This window comes from Artibeus jamaicensis, unplaced genomic scaffold, assembly GCF_021234435.1.
Source record: "Artibeus jamaicensis isolate MK-2021 breed Jamaican fruit bat unplaced genomic scaffold, CSHL_Jam_final contig_332, whole genome shotgun sequence".
Classification (NCBI taxonomy): domain Eukaryota; kingdom Metazoa; phylum Chordata; class Mammalia; order Chiroptera; family Phyllostomidae; genus Artibeus; species Artibeus jamaicensis.
The window spans coordinates 25,975,903-25,992,189 of NW_026521788.1; the positions used below are offsets into that span (position 1 = coordinate 25,975,903).

Below are 16,287 nucleotides of genomic sequence, written 5' to 3' on the forward strand. Positions count from 1 at the left end.
ATTTCAACCTTTTTAAACCCTCGGAATGGTACTTTATATTTTATTAGTATATTGTACATAAGCATACACTCTTTTTTCCCAAAGCATGCATGTTTTTTGTAACGTGTAGATAGTACCCAAATTTGTGCTGGAGACATTGACTGTACTTTCTGCCTTACATGGTTTGGTACGGCAGTCGTTTTAGTTGAGTTGGATCTGCTCACTACTTGGGCTCAAATCCCATCCTTCTATTAATATCTCTTGGCAAAGATAATTTGGGAGGAATGTAAGTTAAGATGTAGAGGCTCTTGACAGTTGTCTGCAGTTTTTTTTTTTTTTTTTCATTTTCAAGAGGGAAGTGGAGTTGAAAAGTAATATTGACGCCATTCTCTGTATCAGCCCTAAAATTAAAATATGTGCACAAAGCAAAAAATTAGAAGAAAGGAAAGGATGTGTTTTTGTCCTTTGATAAGAGCATTAGGGTGCATAATAATATTCATTAGATTTTGCCCTTAACATTTAATTCTAGAAAAACATTATGTATTTTAAGTATATATTTTTAATGTTCAGGTTTTGTTACCCTGTCATCTTATATCCAAGAAAAATAGGGGTTTGTTAGGACCATTTGTTATAATTTTCAAACAGTAAAAAAAGTAGAAATACTGAACACATGTAGGTTTGAGAATTCATATTTTTTTCATTTTTGCTTTACTTTCATTATTTTTAAAGAATTCTAAAGTAAATTACATGGATCATGCCATTTTTGTCCCCAAGTACTTCAGGATTAACTGCTAAAAACTTAGAACATTTTTAATCAAATTGATAATTCTTAATGATGTTTAATTTTTGCTCCATATTCATATTCTCCAGTCATCCCCCAAATGTCTTTTATAGGGTTTGTTCAAAACAGAATCCAGTTAAGGTCTGTATATTGCTCTTGGTCATTTTTCCCTTCCCCACTTTATCATGAAATTGACTTATTGAAGAGACCATTTGACCTGTAAAATGTCCTACCTTAATGGATTTGTTTGTCTGCTTTTTCAGTGTATCATTGAGCTTGTTCTCCTCTTCTCTCTTATTTCCTGTAGACTGCAAGTTATATATAATTAAAGTTTTCATTAATTCATTTTGAAAAAGTTTGGTCAGAAAACTTATAGATGATGCTATGTGTTTTATACTGCTTCATAACAGAAGGTACAAGTATTTAGTGATCATACTATTTATGATAAAAAAATGATATGATCCATCACTGGGTTAAGGTTATGACAGTTTGATCCTTCCATTTTAAAGCTATATTTTGCTCCCTGTGATCAGCACATAGTCTCTGATATATTAATTCCATGAAATATCCAATTCCCCATCATCCTTTCACCTAATGAATTTAGCATCCATTGATAATCTATGCCTGAATAGATTTCATTGGGATTGCAAAATGGTGATTTCTGTGAATCTGTACATTTACTAGCAGATATTCTTCTCTACAGAAGAGCTTTCTGAAAGGTATTGTTTTAATTAAAAACGTAACCACCAGCATGTTCCTTATGTTTTAAATAATTGTCTTTCTTTGTTGGGGTCAAAACACCTGAACCCACTGTGACAGCTGCAGTAAAAACATGCACTACATCTTCTTTATTCCACCTTGTGAAGTGTGTTGACATTATGCTGCCCTTTTTTTATGCCATGGAAAAAAACGAAGTCTTTTCTTTTTGGTGTAAGAATAAAAATTGAACTACATGGGTATATTGAGATAATTGTGTAAAAAGAAGACTGTGAATGAGTTTCAAAATGGATTATTTCTTCATTACCTCGTACTTTATAATTAACTATTCTCTTTTTTTTTATTTCAGGAAGCTGCCACTTTTGCTAGAGAGCAAGGCTTTGAGGTGAGTTAACCCACAATTGCACACTAAACAGATCCTAAAGGTTTTTTCTAGCTGATAATGAAGTTCTTTTGGACAGTGATTGATGTGCTATTATACTCTCAGAGCCTCTCAGCAGTTGCCATGGAAACTTGGCAGTCGTCATGGTTTCTTTGTTCTGCCAGCACAGTGTTATGACGCACTCTGCTAGGTCTGCACCCAACATCGCCTACAGATGTTATTTATTGAATTTTGAAAAGCCTCTTGGGAAGCCAAGAGGTTGGGCACGGTTTCAAGCTGCCTCTGCAGATATGGGGCCTGTCAGTTTGTTCAGTTAAAAAGCTACCTCATTAGCTGCATTACATTTCATAAGGATTCACTGCTAAAGCAGTGGTGGAGCAAGACTAAATAGTGAAATATAATGTCGTTTAAATAATTTCAACCCTACCCTATGTAGATTATCATTATGCAAATTAAATTCCAAAAGGTTGTACTTAACAGTTGTTAGGAACTGATTAATTTAAATCCTGCTCATATAAACTTCCTGTTTGAATCTTTTTTTCCTTTTTTTTTTGGATAGCATTAAAACACATAAATTTTCTGAAACTAAATATTGACAATTGGCTTTAATTTTCAGGTCCTGATTCTGTTACCTTGATATGTTACTCTATGAACATCAAAATTCCATGTGATTTTTGTTGGCAAAATTAAGATAACAGATAAGACCAAGTTTTTATCTATAAAATATCCATCTTCCAATAGATTGTTAGAATACTCTGGACCCAAGTTGACAGACTTAACTGAATTTATGAGTTTTATGACTATCATATTTATTGAGCCAGAACTATGTAGAATATTGTATTCAATACCACAACTTGGTATGGTGCACAATAGTAATTTTTTAAAATTTAATCTGACTAGCCCTGGAATATAGAAACTCTCTTGATTTGCATACTCAGTATTTTCTACCATCTAAAGAAGCTTTGAGTGTTGATGTGGTGTATTAGTAAGCTCACTTTTAACTCTTTGGAGAAAGGTGTGTAAATTTAGGGTGGAACTGTTATTTAAATGTATGAAAGACATTCATTATCAAGCAACAAAGTAATTCACAGGCATGTTGTCCATGTCATAGGACAGCCACAGTGCTCCCTGTCCTTGGCGGAGGGCAGTGAGCATGTGGCGTAAGTGTCCTGTTCTCAGCATCCCATGAAAAAACCATCCAGGGAGGAAACTTTGCCTTATGAAACCTGATTGAGGGGAAGTACAATAGTTTATGAGGAGTTTTTGTTTTTGTTTCTTTGTGTTACTATATGTACTCTCAGAGATATAGGGGTTGAGTCACATGTAGAAGGAATGAAGATTTCCAAGTATTTGTTTATCTAATTTAAAATTTTGCTTTGTAATTTTTCAAACTGGCAATTTATATACAAGACTAAATGTAGTCAGGGGAATATTCAATTTAAAAATCAAATGTGTTAATCATGAGAATATTAGTAAAAGTTTTCAGTCATGTTTTAAAGTTTCATAGTTAAATTTTAATATTAACAATTGATATTCTCTGTTGTTACATCAAAATTGTCCACCAATGAAAGTTTATGGAACGTAAATTTGTATCCTGTTTTCTGTGCTAACATAAATATATTTTGGTTCTAAAAAATAGTTTTGTAGATGCTTAGAAATACAACGTTACACAACAAATGATCATGATTCTTTAGTACCAAGATAATAAATTTTTAAAAATAGCTTATTAAGGCAAATTAATACTTTTATTGTCCCCTTGAGCTATATGCTTTGATCATGCCTGGTTTAAATTAAATCCTAGCAACAAACTACTTCTTCTGTTGTTTTTTTTTTAATTAACCAGCACCATATTAACCTTTCCATTAGTTTTTACTTTTTGATTCTAGAAATTTTCTTTTACCATAAATCTGCAGTAATTAATTACAGCATGTAACCCAAGTGATGACGTTTGTAGTAGTGCACCTTATTACCTCCTGACATAGAAAAACTGCTCTGTTGATGCTGACAGTGATACGTCAGATTAAACAAAGCACACAGTGTCTTCCCGTGTTCCTTCCTGGGCTCTCTGAAATATCAGAAGCCTCGCAGAGTATGTGAAAGCCATGAATACAGTAACCTTAAATAAGTACTTTCAATAAAATATTAAGGGATGCTATCTAGAAAAATATAATGATTTCAAAATGTCATTAATTGTTTTATTTCATTGCACAATAATATGAAAACATATGTTTAAAATGTGGTATTTTTAAGGAGTCAAGCAAAAATAAATCACTTTATCTTAACAGTTTAATATCTATGGAAATATGTCCGTGCTCTCTAATGTAGTGTGACAGACTAGACAAAGTCTGCATTTTTCACTGCCATCTTTAACTTTACCTCTAAATTTGGGGCATGCATGAGAGGAGAGAACTGAAAAGATTAAAAAGAAAGAAAAAGTGACTATTTTTTTCTTCCCACCAGCTCTGCTGTCCTACCCCCATTTTCTGTTATAAATCCCAATCAGTTTCCAAAGCCACTGAGCATTGCCACTGGTGATCTGTCTCCTCCCTGACCAATCCAAACACCCCTAAAAATAACCAGTGTTTGTTCATCAGGAAGTGTCCTCAGTGGCATTGTTTATGATATTCTGGTTATCGTCTCTGCAAATTTTACATAATCTTTCTTTTTAAAGTAAAAATCTTTACACTTTAAAATGAGTTGGGCAATTTTCAGTAAAAAGAGACAGCTTATGAGGAGGGCACTGGAGAATGAGACAGAAACTGAAGCTGGGCAGAGCACAAAGCAGAAGAGAGGAGATATATGAAAATTGCATAGTACCTGATTTAAATGATAGACCTGCTAAGAATTTAAAATGACAGTTCTTGAGGTAAAAAGTTTCATGAGGTAAAAAGTTTTATTATTCTTGAAAATCAGTGTAGACTGCAAAGTGTTTTTAAATCTACCTTACCTTGAGCTAAACTGATTAAAGGTTTGTATTTTGAGAACCTACTTAAAAATGAGGTACTTAAAAGCATGTTTTATTATGAAGAGTTTTAAAAGCTGTATTGAAAATTGATTTAAATTAAATAAAGTACAGAAAATACCTCTAAAACTTAAATACAAATATCTTTGTATTGATATTTTCATTCTCTGTACAATAGAATATGTGCCAAATGATAAAGAAAATTTATACCTTTTCTCTTGGCTCATTCATTTATTTTTACTCCAAGAAACAAATTTTAATTTCCTTCTTTATATGTCTGTAGTAGAATACTTATGATGTAGATGAAACGAAGCAATTCTTTTCCATTTTCTAGCTTTCCTCACAGCCCTGACTCTACCCTGAGGATTGCAGGCTTGTAGCCTTTGTTTGACTAATAGTAGCTCTGTCATCTTACACCTGAGAGAAGAAAACATTGAATTGTGTGATCTAGCATGGCATCCATTAGCTACATGTGGTTATTTAAATTAAAATTAAGTAAAATTTAAAATTCAGTTTCTCAGTCTCATTGGGCACATTTCAAGTGAGACTACTGTATTAGACAGTAGTTATAAAACATATAACTACTGTCCAATAGCAGTTATAAAACATATATATCATCACAGAGAGTTCCTTGATCAGCATTGGGTAGAGCATCCACAGAGGGTGTTCAGGAGGTCTAGATAACCAAAGAATTCTTCAGGGTTCTTCTAAGATCCCTGTGTTCCTCACAAGTGTAAAGAATACAGTAGATTTCACCCAGAATTTCTGAAAATAAGACAAGTCAAGTCCTACTGGTTAAAAGACAACGATGCCACTTTCCTAAGGTGACTGACTGATAGAACCCTAAAAAGAGGACAGTTTTAAAACAGATTAAGGGTAAAAGATAAGATGATCTAATTCTCCTTATTTAATCATTTACTCATTCAACAAATATTTACTGAGCACTAGCTATGTGCCCACCACTTTGATAAACCCTGAAGACAAGATACAAATGACCAGAGTGGGTTGTGAAGAAGAACACGGCAGGAGTTTCTATTTTGAATGAGATGGTCATGGAATAACTCCCTGAGAAAGTAAAACTTGAAAAATACAATTATCTAGCCATTACACACAAAAAGCAAAACAAAACAAACAAGGAAACATTTCGAACAGAGGGAACAAGGATACAGAAGCTCTGAAACAAGGAAGAGCGCTACGCATTCCCAGAACTGACAAGAGGGTCAGCGTCACTGAGCAGAGCTAGTGAGGAGGGAAGGAAGTATAAGGTCGGAGAGTGACACATGACACAAACACCATAATTACTATGGGAGTTTCTGTCTGGAAAACAAGACATGGTTCAGTGAGGCAACGTGTGGGGACACCACAACTGGTATTCTGTAGGCGTAGGGAGATTGCAGTAGTATTGTTTAACATTTGCATCACCAGCTTGTTAAAAATAGAGTGAAGAAAATATATTCTTTAATTTGGAAGGCAATGCTAAATTTCAGGTGTGCATGTGATCACTAGTTACGATAAAAGCATAATTTAACATTTATAAAATGCTTCATATTTTATAAAGACTTTTCTTACATTTCACTAATACGTTTAATATCCACACAAACGTTTGAGGGTGGGTAGGGCAGGATTGCCATATCAATTCAACAGGTACAATATAGGCTACATGACTTGTACAAGGTCACACAGCTAATCCATAATGGAGCGGGAACCACAACTCGGCTCTCTGAAGTTCAGTACTCCTTACCGTATAAATTATACATCTTCCTCTCGCACATTCTAATGATTTGGAAAAGGAGATTAGATTTCCAAATGACCTTGAAAAATGAGAAATATCCTGAAATTTAAAAAAAAAGAAAAGAAATTGACAGGCTAAAATACAAGGCAGAATAATGAAGGAAAAATAACAAACTTAAATACCAAATCAGCAATGATTTTTGAATGTGGCAGAAAAATTATTTAGGATAAACATGCTGTAGTTTTGTGACAACAGAAAACACATTGCTGAAATTCATAGAAGTAGTATAATCTGTGCATAGCATAGAATGGGGGTTAAATGTTTACTCACTGGAGCCACCCTTTGTGGGGGCTAGACATCCCCATGTAGTATCCTTATGGCCTGAGGAAGTCGCTTAACCTCTCTATAAAATCTTGAGGCCTGTTTTAGAAATTTAGAAGGCAACCTCACGATGTGACAGTTTTGGAGAGTATTAAAATGATTGTTACTAAAGGAAAGAAATTAATATTTATTAAGCACTTAGCACGTACTAAATATTGCATTAACCTCTTTCACTTACCTTATCTTGTTTTATCCTCACAACAGTCATTTTTAACTTTTTATTTTGAAATCATTTTAGACTGAGAAAATTTACAAAAAATAGTAGAGTGCTCAGGCACCTTTCACTCAGCTTCTCCTAATCTTAACACCTTACATAACCAAGGTGTAGAGACCAACCCCAGGAAATTAACATTGGTGTAGTCCAATAACTGAACTTCAGTCTTTATTCTGATTTCACCAGTTTGTCCTCTGATTTCTTTTTTCTGTTCTAGAACCTGATTCAGGATTACACATTGCATTTACCTGTCATGTCTCCTTAGTCTCTTCCTTTCTGTGATAGTTTCTAACTCTTTCCTTATTAATGTCTCCATACTTTTGAAGAGTACTTGTCAGTCATTGTGTAGAATGTCCCTTAGTTTGGGTTTTTCTGATATTTTCTCAAAATTAAGTAGAGATTATGGATTTTTGCCAGAAATACCATAGAAGTGATGTGCCCTCCTCAGTGCATCACATCAGGGATATACACAATGTTGGCGTCCCAGTGTCTTCATGTTGGCGATGTTAACCTCAATCGCTGTGTTAAGGTGGTGTTTGCCATTTATCCTCTGTAAAGTTGCTCTTTTCCCATTGCAGTTAATAAATGTTTTGGGACTATGCAAATATACCATTTTGCCTGCTAATTTTAGTATTGCTAAATTTGATCACTAGGGTAAACTAATAGTCTGTCAGCTTTCTCCACTGTAACATAACTGTTTTTCCTCATGTTATAAATAAGTATCTTAAGGGGAGATACTATGAGAATATGCAAATATCCTCATTGTCTCCAAGTTTTTACCCACTAATTATAGCATACTTTTCTCCCAACTTCTTCTACCATAAATATTTTCTTAATATTATACAGAGAGATTTATTTAACTGCTCAAGGTGCACAAATCCAGGTGTATCATACTCTAAATTCCTTATAATTTCATCGTTTTGTTAGGATATGTCAGCCCAAGTATAAAGGAGAAGAATCTACTGGCTCACAGCATGGTTAGAAATATGTGTATATAGCTTTGGAAATACAAAATTAAGGTTTTAAGAAATGTCTTTATACTACTAGGTGGGGATCAACTTCTGAGGGCAAAGCTCTGGCTCCTCAAGGCACAGTGAGAGATTTCGTTTTGGTGCTCCCGGCCAGTTCTCCCGGAGCAACAAAGGGACTTTGTAGGAATTGTGGATGTGGATACAAATAGAATAAAGTGTAACCATCTGTAAAGATTTGTGTCTTATATTTGGAAAGTTAATTTCAGTCTCAAATTGCCAGTTTTATAAGATTTAATTTGGAACATAAGAAAGGTTTCTTGAAGTTAGCAAAGCTTTTTTAAAAAATATACATCTTTTCACAGGATTGGTAGAAGACAGTTGTAGAATCTCATTCTTAATTTATTTCTTATACTACCTTGAAGAAAGACCTCTATTTAAAAAACATCCAGGACATGCGTAAGATGCTGCTCCCAAGATGATAAAGTGAATCTATTCCTGGAGTTTGCCTCTTATCTTTATTAAATATGAACTGCACTCAATCATAAGCAAAAATACTATAGTAGTAAAATATGTGTGATAAAGCAGTTGGGAGAATATATGTGAGTCATTTTAATTAAATGTATAGATTTATTTGAGAGCGTGAAGACATTGTTAAATAGCATTTTTTGTGGTTCTTTTCAGCTGTTACTAATCATTTCTTTGTTTTGTTTTTTGCTTGTTTGTTTGTCTGGGGTTTTTTTGCTAGTCATTTGTAATAGTCTTTCCCCAAAACCAAGGGTATTTCTTTTCTCATCTTATCTGACTTCAAGCCTAGTTCTGTTCTAAAATGAGCAACCAGAAGTGAAATAGGCAACATGTTTGAAGGGTCAGCAGCATTGTTATAGCACAAGTGGCACTTCTTTTCAGAAACAGCACTCCTCTGGTATTATCATGTTAGGTATAATAGAAGCTTACATTCTTGTATCACCTAGAATTTCTTAAGTATTTAGGGAACAAACAATATACAAGTGTTTTACTAAAGCTTGTCATGCCTTTAAAAATGTCATGGTTTCACCCTGGCCTGTGTGGCTCAGTTGGTTGGAGTATTGTTCTGTAACTGAAGGTCTGTGGGTTCATTTCGCAGTCAGTGCACTTAACTTAGGTTAAGGGTTCAGTCCCTGGTCTGGACGTGTACAATCCCCAGTCTGGGTGTGGGTGGGAAGCAACCAGTCAATGCTTCTCTTTCACATGGATGTTTCTCTCTCTCCCTTCCATGTTCTCTAAAAATCAATGAAAAATTGTCCTCAGGTGAGGATAAGAAAAATTTTTTAAAAATAAAAATGTCATGGTTTCTGAGGTTATTTATAACCATTATGACTCAACTGCCTTGCTTACCTAAATCTCTCCATCTGTGTATCCTAATTAACTTCTTTTATACCACTCAAATATATTTTCCCTCTGGTTTTGTTTGTCCCTCCATAACTGTTTGACACTTTGCACAGTGATAGAGTACTAATCAGCAAACACAAACTGTGGGCTGGTTTAGAGGCCCACCGAGTTCAGACGTGGATTTTTTAATGATCTGGAATTCTTGAGAGCATGATTCTAAAAGTCCTGCCTATAGCTTAAGGGTTACATTTCAAGTCAAGAGCATTTAAGATATAAAACTTCATGGCCTGTGTGATACAAAATATAGCATCAGGGTTTCTAGAATTAATTTGCAATTTTTTAAACTTTATCTTTTTAAAGAAAATTAAGTCTGTAGGAAACAGCATCTCTCTCATTTTAGTTCTTTGGAAAAAAATGACATTATAGTAACTATTATTTCCAAAGTCAACATAATTATTCTCTGTACACCCCTAAGATAATTTAATATTCTTCTTTCTATAAGTCTTTAATAGGAAATTTGAAAATGGATTAGATATTTGCTGATATTAAGGGATTCTTATTTATTTTTATATATGATAATGTTATTTGGTTATGTTTAAGTTGTTATCTTTCAGAGATACATACTAAAACATTTTTAGATGACATTACATAGTATCTGGGATTTACTTTACAATAATATGAAAGGCAGGTGGATGAGGGTGTAGATGAAATAAGATTCGTCATAAGTTTAAAATGGTTAGAGTTTGATGGTGGGCTCCTTGGAGTTTATTGTACTATAATATTTACTTTTGTATGTGGTTAAAATTTTAAAATGGTGACTTTTAATAGATGTTCAAGTCTCTCTTATTTTAAACATGAGAAGCTGAATTTTCAATCTACTAATAAAGCTTTGTTCTACTGTACTGGTTATGAGAATTTTTCTTTCTTTCTATTAATAGACTGAAGACATTAAAGAGATAGCCAGAAAGACACAAGCTCTGCCAAAGATGAACTCGAAGAGGCAACGAGTCGTGGTTTTCACCCAAGGGAGTGATGACACTATAATGGCTACAGGTACATGTGCAAACTGTGTGAGAAAACCTCTGTTATGGACACTGGTCATTTATAAAAACAAATTCTGTATTCTCTCTAATTTATTTAAAACAGTGTACGTCTTTTCATTACCTTAATTCATTTTGCTTCCTCACACACACACACGTAACAACTTCTGGTAACCTTGTGAGTTCAGGGTTTTTTTAGATTCCACATGCAACTGAGATCATACATTGTCTTTCTGTCTAACTTATTTCACTTAGCACACTGCCCTCAAGGTTTGTTCATATTGTTACAAGTGGAAGGATTTCCTTCTTTTTTATGGCTGAATGTTTTTATATATGTAGTACATGCATATATGTTATGTATCACATACACATACAGTGTGCATAAATACATGTTATGTGTGTGGTATGTATATGTGATGTGTGTGTGCTGTGTATTACATCTGTGTGTCATGCGTGTGTGTGGTGTGTGTTAATATTATGTGTATATGTGTAACATTTTCTTTATCCATTAATTCATCAAATGGGCCGCTTAGATTATTTCCATGTCCTGGCTATTGTAAATAATGCTGCAGTGAACACAAGGGTGTGCATATCATTCCAGGTTACTGTTTTCATTTCCTTCAAATAAATACCTAGAAGTAGAATTGCTGGGTCATATGGTAGTTTTATTTTTAAATTTTTGTGGAAACCCCATACTGTTTTCCTTAGTTTTTCACTAATTTACATTTCTGTCAACACTGTACAAGGCTTCCTTTTTCTCCACATATGTCCTTTGCCAACATGTATATCTTGTCTTTTTGATAATAGCCAATCTAACAGGTGTGAGGTGATACCTCATTTTGGTTTTGACATGCACTTCCCTGATGATTGATGATATTAAGCACCTTTTCATGGGTATGTATCCTTTGGAGAAATATCCATTCAAATCTTTTGGATTATTTTTGTTGTTGTTTTGTGTTTTGAAGGTTTTTTGTCCTGTTTTTTGCTTTTGAGTTGTATGAGTTCTTTATATATCTTGGATGTTAGCCCCTTATCATATAAATGATTTGCAAATATCCTCTCTCTTCCATCTCATAAATTGCCTTTTCATTTGGTGATGGTTTCCTTTGTTGTAAGGAAGTTTTTTCTTTTGTTTTAGTTTGATGTAGTCCCATTTGTTTATTTTTGCTTTTGTGGACTTTGCTTTTGGTGTCAATCCAAAAAATCATTGCCAAACCAATGTCAAGCAACTTATTCCCTGTTTTCTTCTTCAAGTTTTATGGTTTCAGCCCTTACTTTCAAGTCTTTAATCCATTTTGAGGTGATTTTTGCATATGTTATAAGGTGGTGGTTCACTTTCATTCTTTTGCATGCGGCTGTCCAATTTTCCAAACACCATTCATTAAAGAGACTATAGTATCCTAACTGTATATTCATGATTCTTTTGTCATAAATTAGTGGACCATATATATCAGGGTTTGTTTCTGGGCTTTCTACTGTGCTTCATTGACCTATGTATCTGTCTGTTTTGATGTCAGTACCATACTGTTTTGATTACTGTATCTTTGTAATAATGTTTAAAATCAGGAAGTATGATGCCTCCAGCTTTGTTCTTTCTCAAGATTGCTTTGACAGTTCTTGGTCTTTTGTGAATCCGTATAAAATTTAGGATTTTTTGGTTCTATTTCTGTTGAAAATATACTTCTTTTAGTTTTTTATTTTTATAAATATATGTACCTCCTATCAGTAGAAAAAATTTATTTTCAAGAAGATAATTTATGAAACATCAGTTGAGTAAATCTGCCTTGATTAAATTTACTTACTTTGATATTTTGGAGATACTGTCAATCTAGAAAAGTCTTTTCTGAAAGTAATACAATTTAATTACCTTATACTTGTGCTCCATTAAAATAAATTTATCCAACTGTGAAAAAACATAACCCAGATATAATTTACTTTCTCAGTTTTAAACTTGAAGAAGAAAACCTCACTTCTGTTTTTACACAGATGTCTACTTTACAGCACTCATAGAAATAAAATAGGAATTTTATCTATTCAACAAATATTTTATTGATTAAAATTTTCAAATGATGCTACCTACTATTAAAGCCAAAATACAGACCTTCCAATTCTGTCTAACCTTTAAATTAAAGTCAACCAATCAATTAATAATTATTGTAAACAGTAGCAGTTACTACTTTTGTGTTTATTTAGTACTCTCTGAACACTGAAATTTAAGCAATGGTCTCTAAAGATCTAACTTGGAAAAAAGTTAATACACATCTATATATGAATACAGGAAATGTAGTTATACTTCTTAATTATCGGTACAGTCTATATGTTTTATTGACTCAGAGAAGGAAGTCAGCAAAGTTTGAAGAAGTACTTGACTGTGAAGTAAATTTTTGTTGAAGTATATAAGCCTAAAAGAAGTAGAAGAAGAAATTGTTTTCAAATTTGGGGAAGTAGCAACCCTAGAATTAATCTATTCCAACTTTCTTATTTTAGAATTGTTGAAAGAAGATTCAGAGATTTACTTCATAAAATACTTATTTCAAAATAATTCAGTGAGTAGTAATAGTGAAGTAGAACTCTAGATGAAGTGAGATCCACTATGAATTAGTAATTGTGGAAGATGGGTGATGGCTGTATGGAGAGTGGTCACTGCAGTTACATCTCCTTGTGTATATGTTTAAAATTTTCCATATTAAACATATAAAAAACAGAAGGACATAAACATAAAAATTAATTTCTTAAACAAAATTTACAGATACTAAGTAATTTATTTTGCCAAGATACATTGATATCCTTGCTAAGCCTTGAATTCTAGGAAGTATTTAAAGAAAGGAGAGCAATCTAGTCATGGAGGATCATGTGAGCAAAGGCACCACATACTATACAATCTCTTATTATTGTGACAGGATTTTGTACAAGAGAGAAAAGAAATAAGTCATAAAAAGATATCCCTACATTTATAATGACTATCCGAATTGCTGTCTTTCTATAATATGTGGCCTATTCCTGTCAGCAGTGAACACCATTTGGAAAAGTGAAAACCGTGCAGACTTCTTATAAGAATTGTCATACTGCCTTCAGATTCATAAAATGCTATTTGGTTGCTCTTTATGGAGACATTTATTTTAAGGCTTTATTCCAGATATACATATTGTACAAGTGTCTTGTGAATTAGCAAAAATTTCCTAAAATTGAAACCTTCAAAATTAGCCTCCTTTTACTGTAACTGAATTTGTCAACTCATTTTGTTTTTTATTAAATATATTAAACCATTCTTAGGAATGCTAACCAGCAGGACTGTATTTGAGGAAAGACACTGGTAATCTTTGCTGTTTCTACTATATGAAAATGAACGTAAATTAGAGGATGTACTATATCTGCAATGCATGATAAATACAAGATGGATAGAGAATCTGTTCAGTGGTGTCAGCTACAAAAGCAAACATGATAAATGTTAATGCAGTTTTGAGCCCTGGGATAAGCTATTCAGTGCACAAGCATAGCTGAATCTCTTTGCTATGTTGTTATTCATGGCAGCCAAATAAATGTCAATAATAAAAGAGAATTAAAGATTTTCATTTCCCAGAGGCAATCCTCTAATACGGCTTGATCTTTCATTTCATTTGTAATTCGTTCTCATGTCAGGATGCAATCATTCGCTAGGCTCTGGGTGTCATGTTAAGTCATTTAATAATGATTAAGAACATAAAAATGCTTGGCCTGTGGGGCAATCCACAGAAGAGATGCCAATTTGTTATTGTTTTTCCTCCTTTCCTCTTGAATATGGATCAGCTTTTTCCCACCTCCTAGCATTAAAATACTAATGGAAGATGGTGAAGGAAAGTGTCCCTTAATTTACCATAAATGACATTCCAGAATGGCTAACACACTTATTAAAACACTAATTAGGAATTATTGTTCCTTAAACCTCACTCTGTAGAGTATTTTTAAATGATCACTGCTAAGTTTGTGGTATTTAACAATAATATAACAAAATCAGGTTCATTGGTATTTAATTTAGCAACCTTTCTCCTTTTGAGATACAGTGTCTGCGGACTACTTTCTCTTATTTTATAAATGTAACATTTTTTGAATTCCTCTATTCTAAGTTGCCTGTGAATCTAAAGTCTCTTCTGCTTACCCTGTTTTTTGGGGGGGCCACCTCTATTTCATTTGGGTATCCATCCTCTATCTCTATCCAGCTCAGTGGTTCTGTCACCTTCAGTCATTGTTTCATTGCTTACAGGCTGAGTTCCAAGCTTCTGGAGTTGGGGGCAGGGCAGGGGAGGGCACTGGAAAGTACTAATGGTAAGAAGCTGGAAATGAAGGACAGGAAAGAAAAGATGATTACACTTACTTTGTTCCTTTTAATAAATACTGAATGAACTTGTTAGATATGACGGAAGTCACATCAAGGAAATCATTTCTTTATATACTTCAGAAAAACTAAGACTACTTCCGCCAAGATGGAGGCATAGGTGGATGTACCATGCCTTCTCACACAACCAAGTTTAGAGACAACTAAATATTAGCAACAGAAAACACAGCCAGAACACGGAAAATTGAACTTTTTGGAAGTCCGTTAACAACAAATTCTTCAGCCTGACCGGTAAGGGGCGAAACCAGCGGCTGGTGAAGCAGGGTTGCACAGGAGGACTCAGTCAGACGGACTCAGGCGCGCGGAATCCAGGCGCGCGGAATCCAGGCGCAGGGCTGGACCTAGTGAGCGACTGAGCGAGCGACCGTGGGGGAGACAGTGGAGGAGCGGTGCTGCGTGTTGACTGTGGTCGCGCATTTGTGCGCGGGTGGACAGGTGAGGGAGTGGGCGGTTGGACCGGGGCCGGCGGGTCCTGCAGCAAGCGGCAGTGGAGGGAGCAGCCATTTCCCTGCTCTGACCCCACCTCCACATACAGCGTCATAACCCAGCGACTCTGAGTGGCCCGGCCCAGGTGAACCACCTAAGGCCCTGCTTCTCACCCAGCTGTGAGAAACCGCAGAGGGGGTCGCCATTTCCCCACTCTGACCACGCCCCCACATACAGCGTCACAACCCAGCTACCTGGGAGTCCAAGGCGCGCTTCTCACACTTAAAGGGCACGAACAGACCAAATATGGCGCAGGAAGATCTCAAAGCCCCAGAACCTATAGATCTAAGTGATGAAGAAATAGCAAAACTCTCAGATGCACAGTTTAAAACACTGGTGATCAGGATCCTTACAGAACTGGTTGATTATACCCACAAATTAGACAAATATATGAAGGTGAAACTAATTGAAATGAATGTAATTGCACAGGGCACCAATAGCAATGAAAAGGAAACTGGGACTCAAATCAATGGAGTGGACCAGAAGAAAGCAAATAATGGCCAAACAGAAGAGTCAAGAAGCAAGAATTCAAAGAAATGAGGAGAGTCTTAGGAACCTCCAGGACATCTTTAAACGCTCCAACATCCGAATTATAGGGGTACCAGAAGGGGGGAAAGGAACAGCCACCAGTGGAAAACTTATTTGAACAAATAATAAAGGAGAATTTCCCCAATCTGGCAAAGGAAATAGACTTCCAGGAAATCCAGGAAGCTCAGAGAGTACCAAAGAAGTTGGACCCAAGAAGGAACACACCAAGGCACATCATAATTATATTAGCCAAGATGAAAATGAAGGAGAGAATCCTAGAAGCAGCAAGAGCTAAGGGGACAGTCACCTACAAAGGAGTCCCCATCAGACTGTCAGCAGATTTCTCAAAAGAGACCTTACAGGCAAGAAGGGGC

The 16,287-nt window shown here is 34.9% G+C and overlaps 1 protein-coding gene across 2 annotated transcripts in view; it reads left to right on the top strand.

Moving 5' to 3' along the window:
* The window catches only part of ADK (adenosine kinase), a 596,970-nt gene that overhangs the window by 469,286 nt on the left and 111,397 nt on the right, over positions 1-16,287 (top strand). For both annotated transcript variants that reach the window (XM_037130487.2, XM_037130488.2), the window contains exons 8-9: positions 1,827-1,862; positions 10,426-10,540. In XM_037130487.2, coding sequence (XP_036986382.1) covers positions 1,827-1,862; positions 10,426-10,540 — 151 coding nt within the window. The remainder of the gene's footprint in view (positions 1-1,826; positions 1,863-10,425; positions 10,541-16,287) is intronic.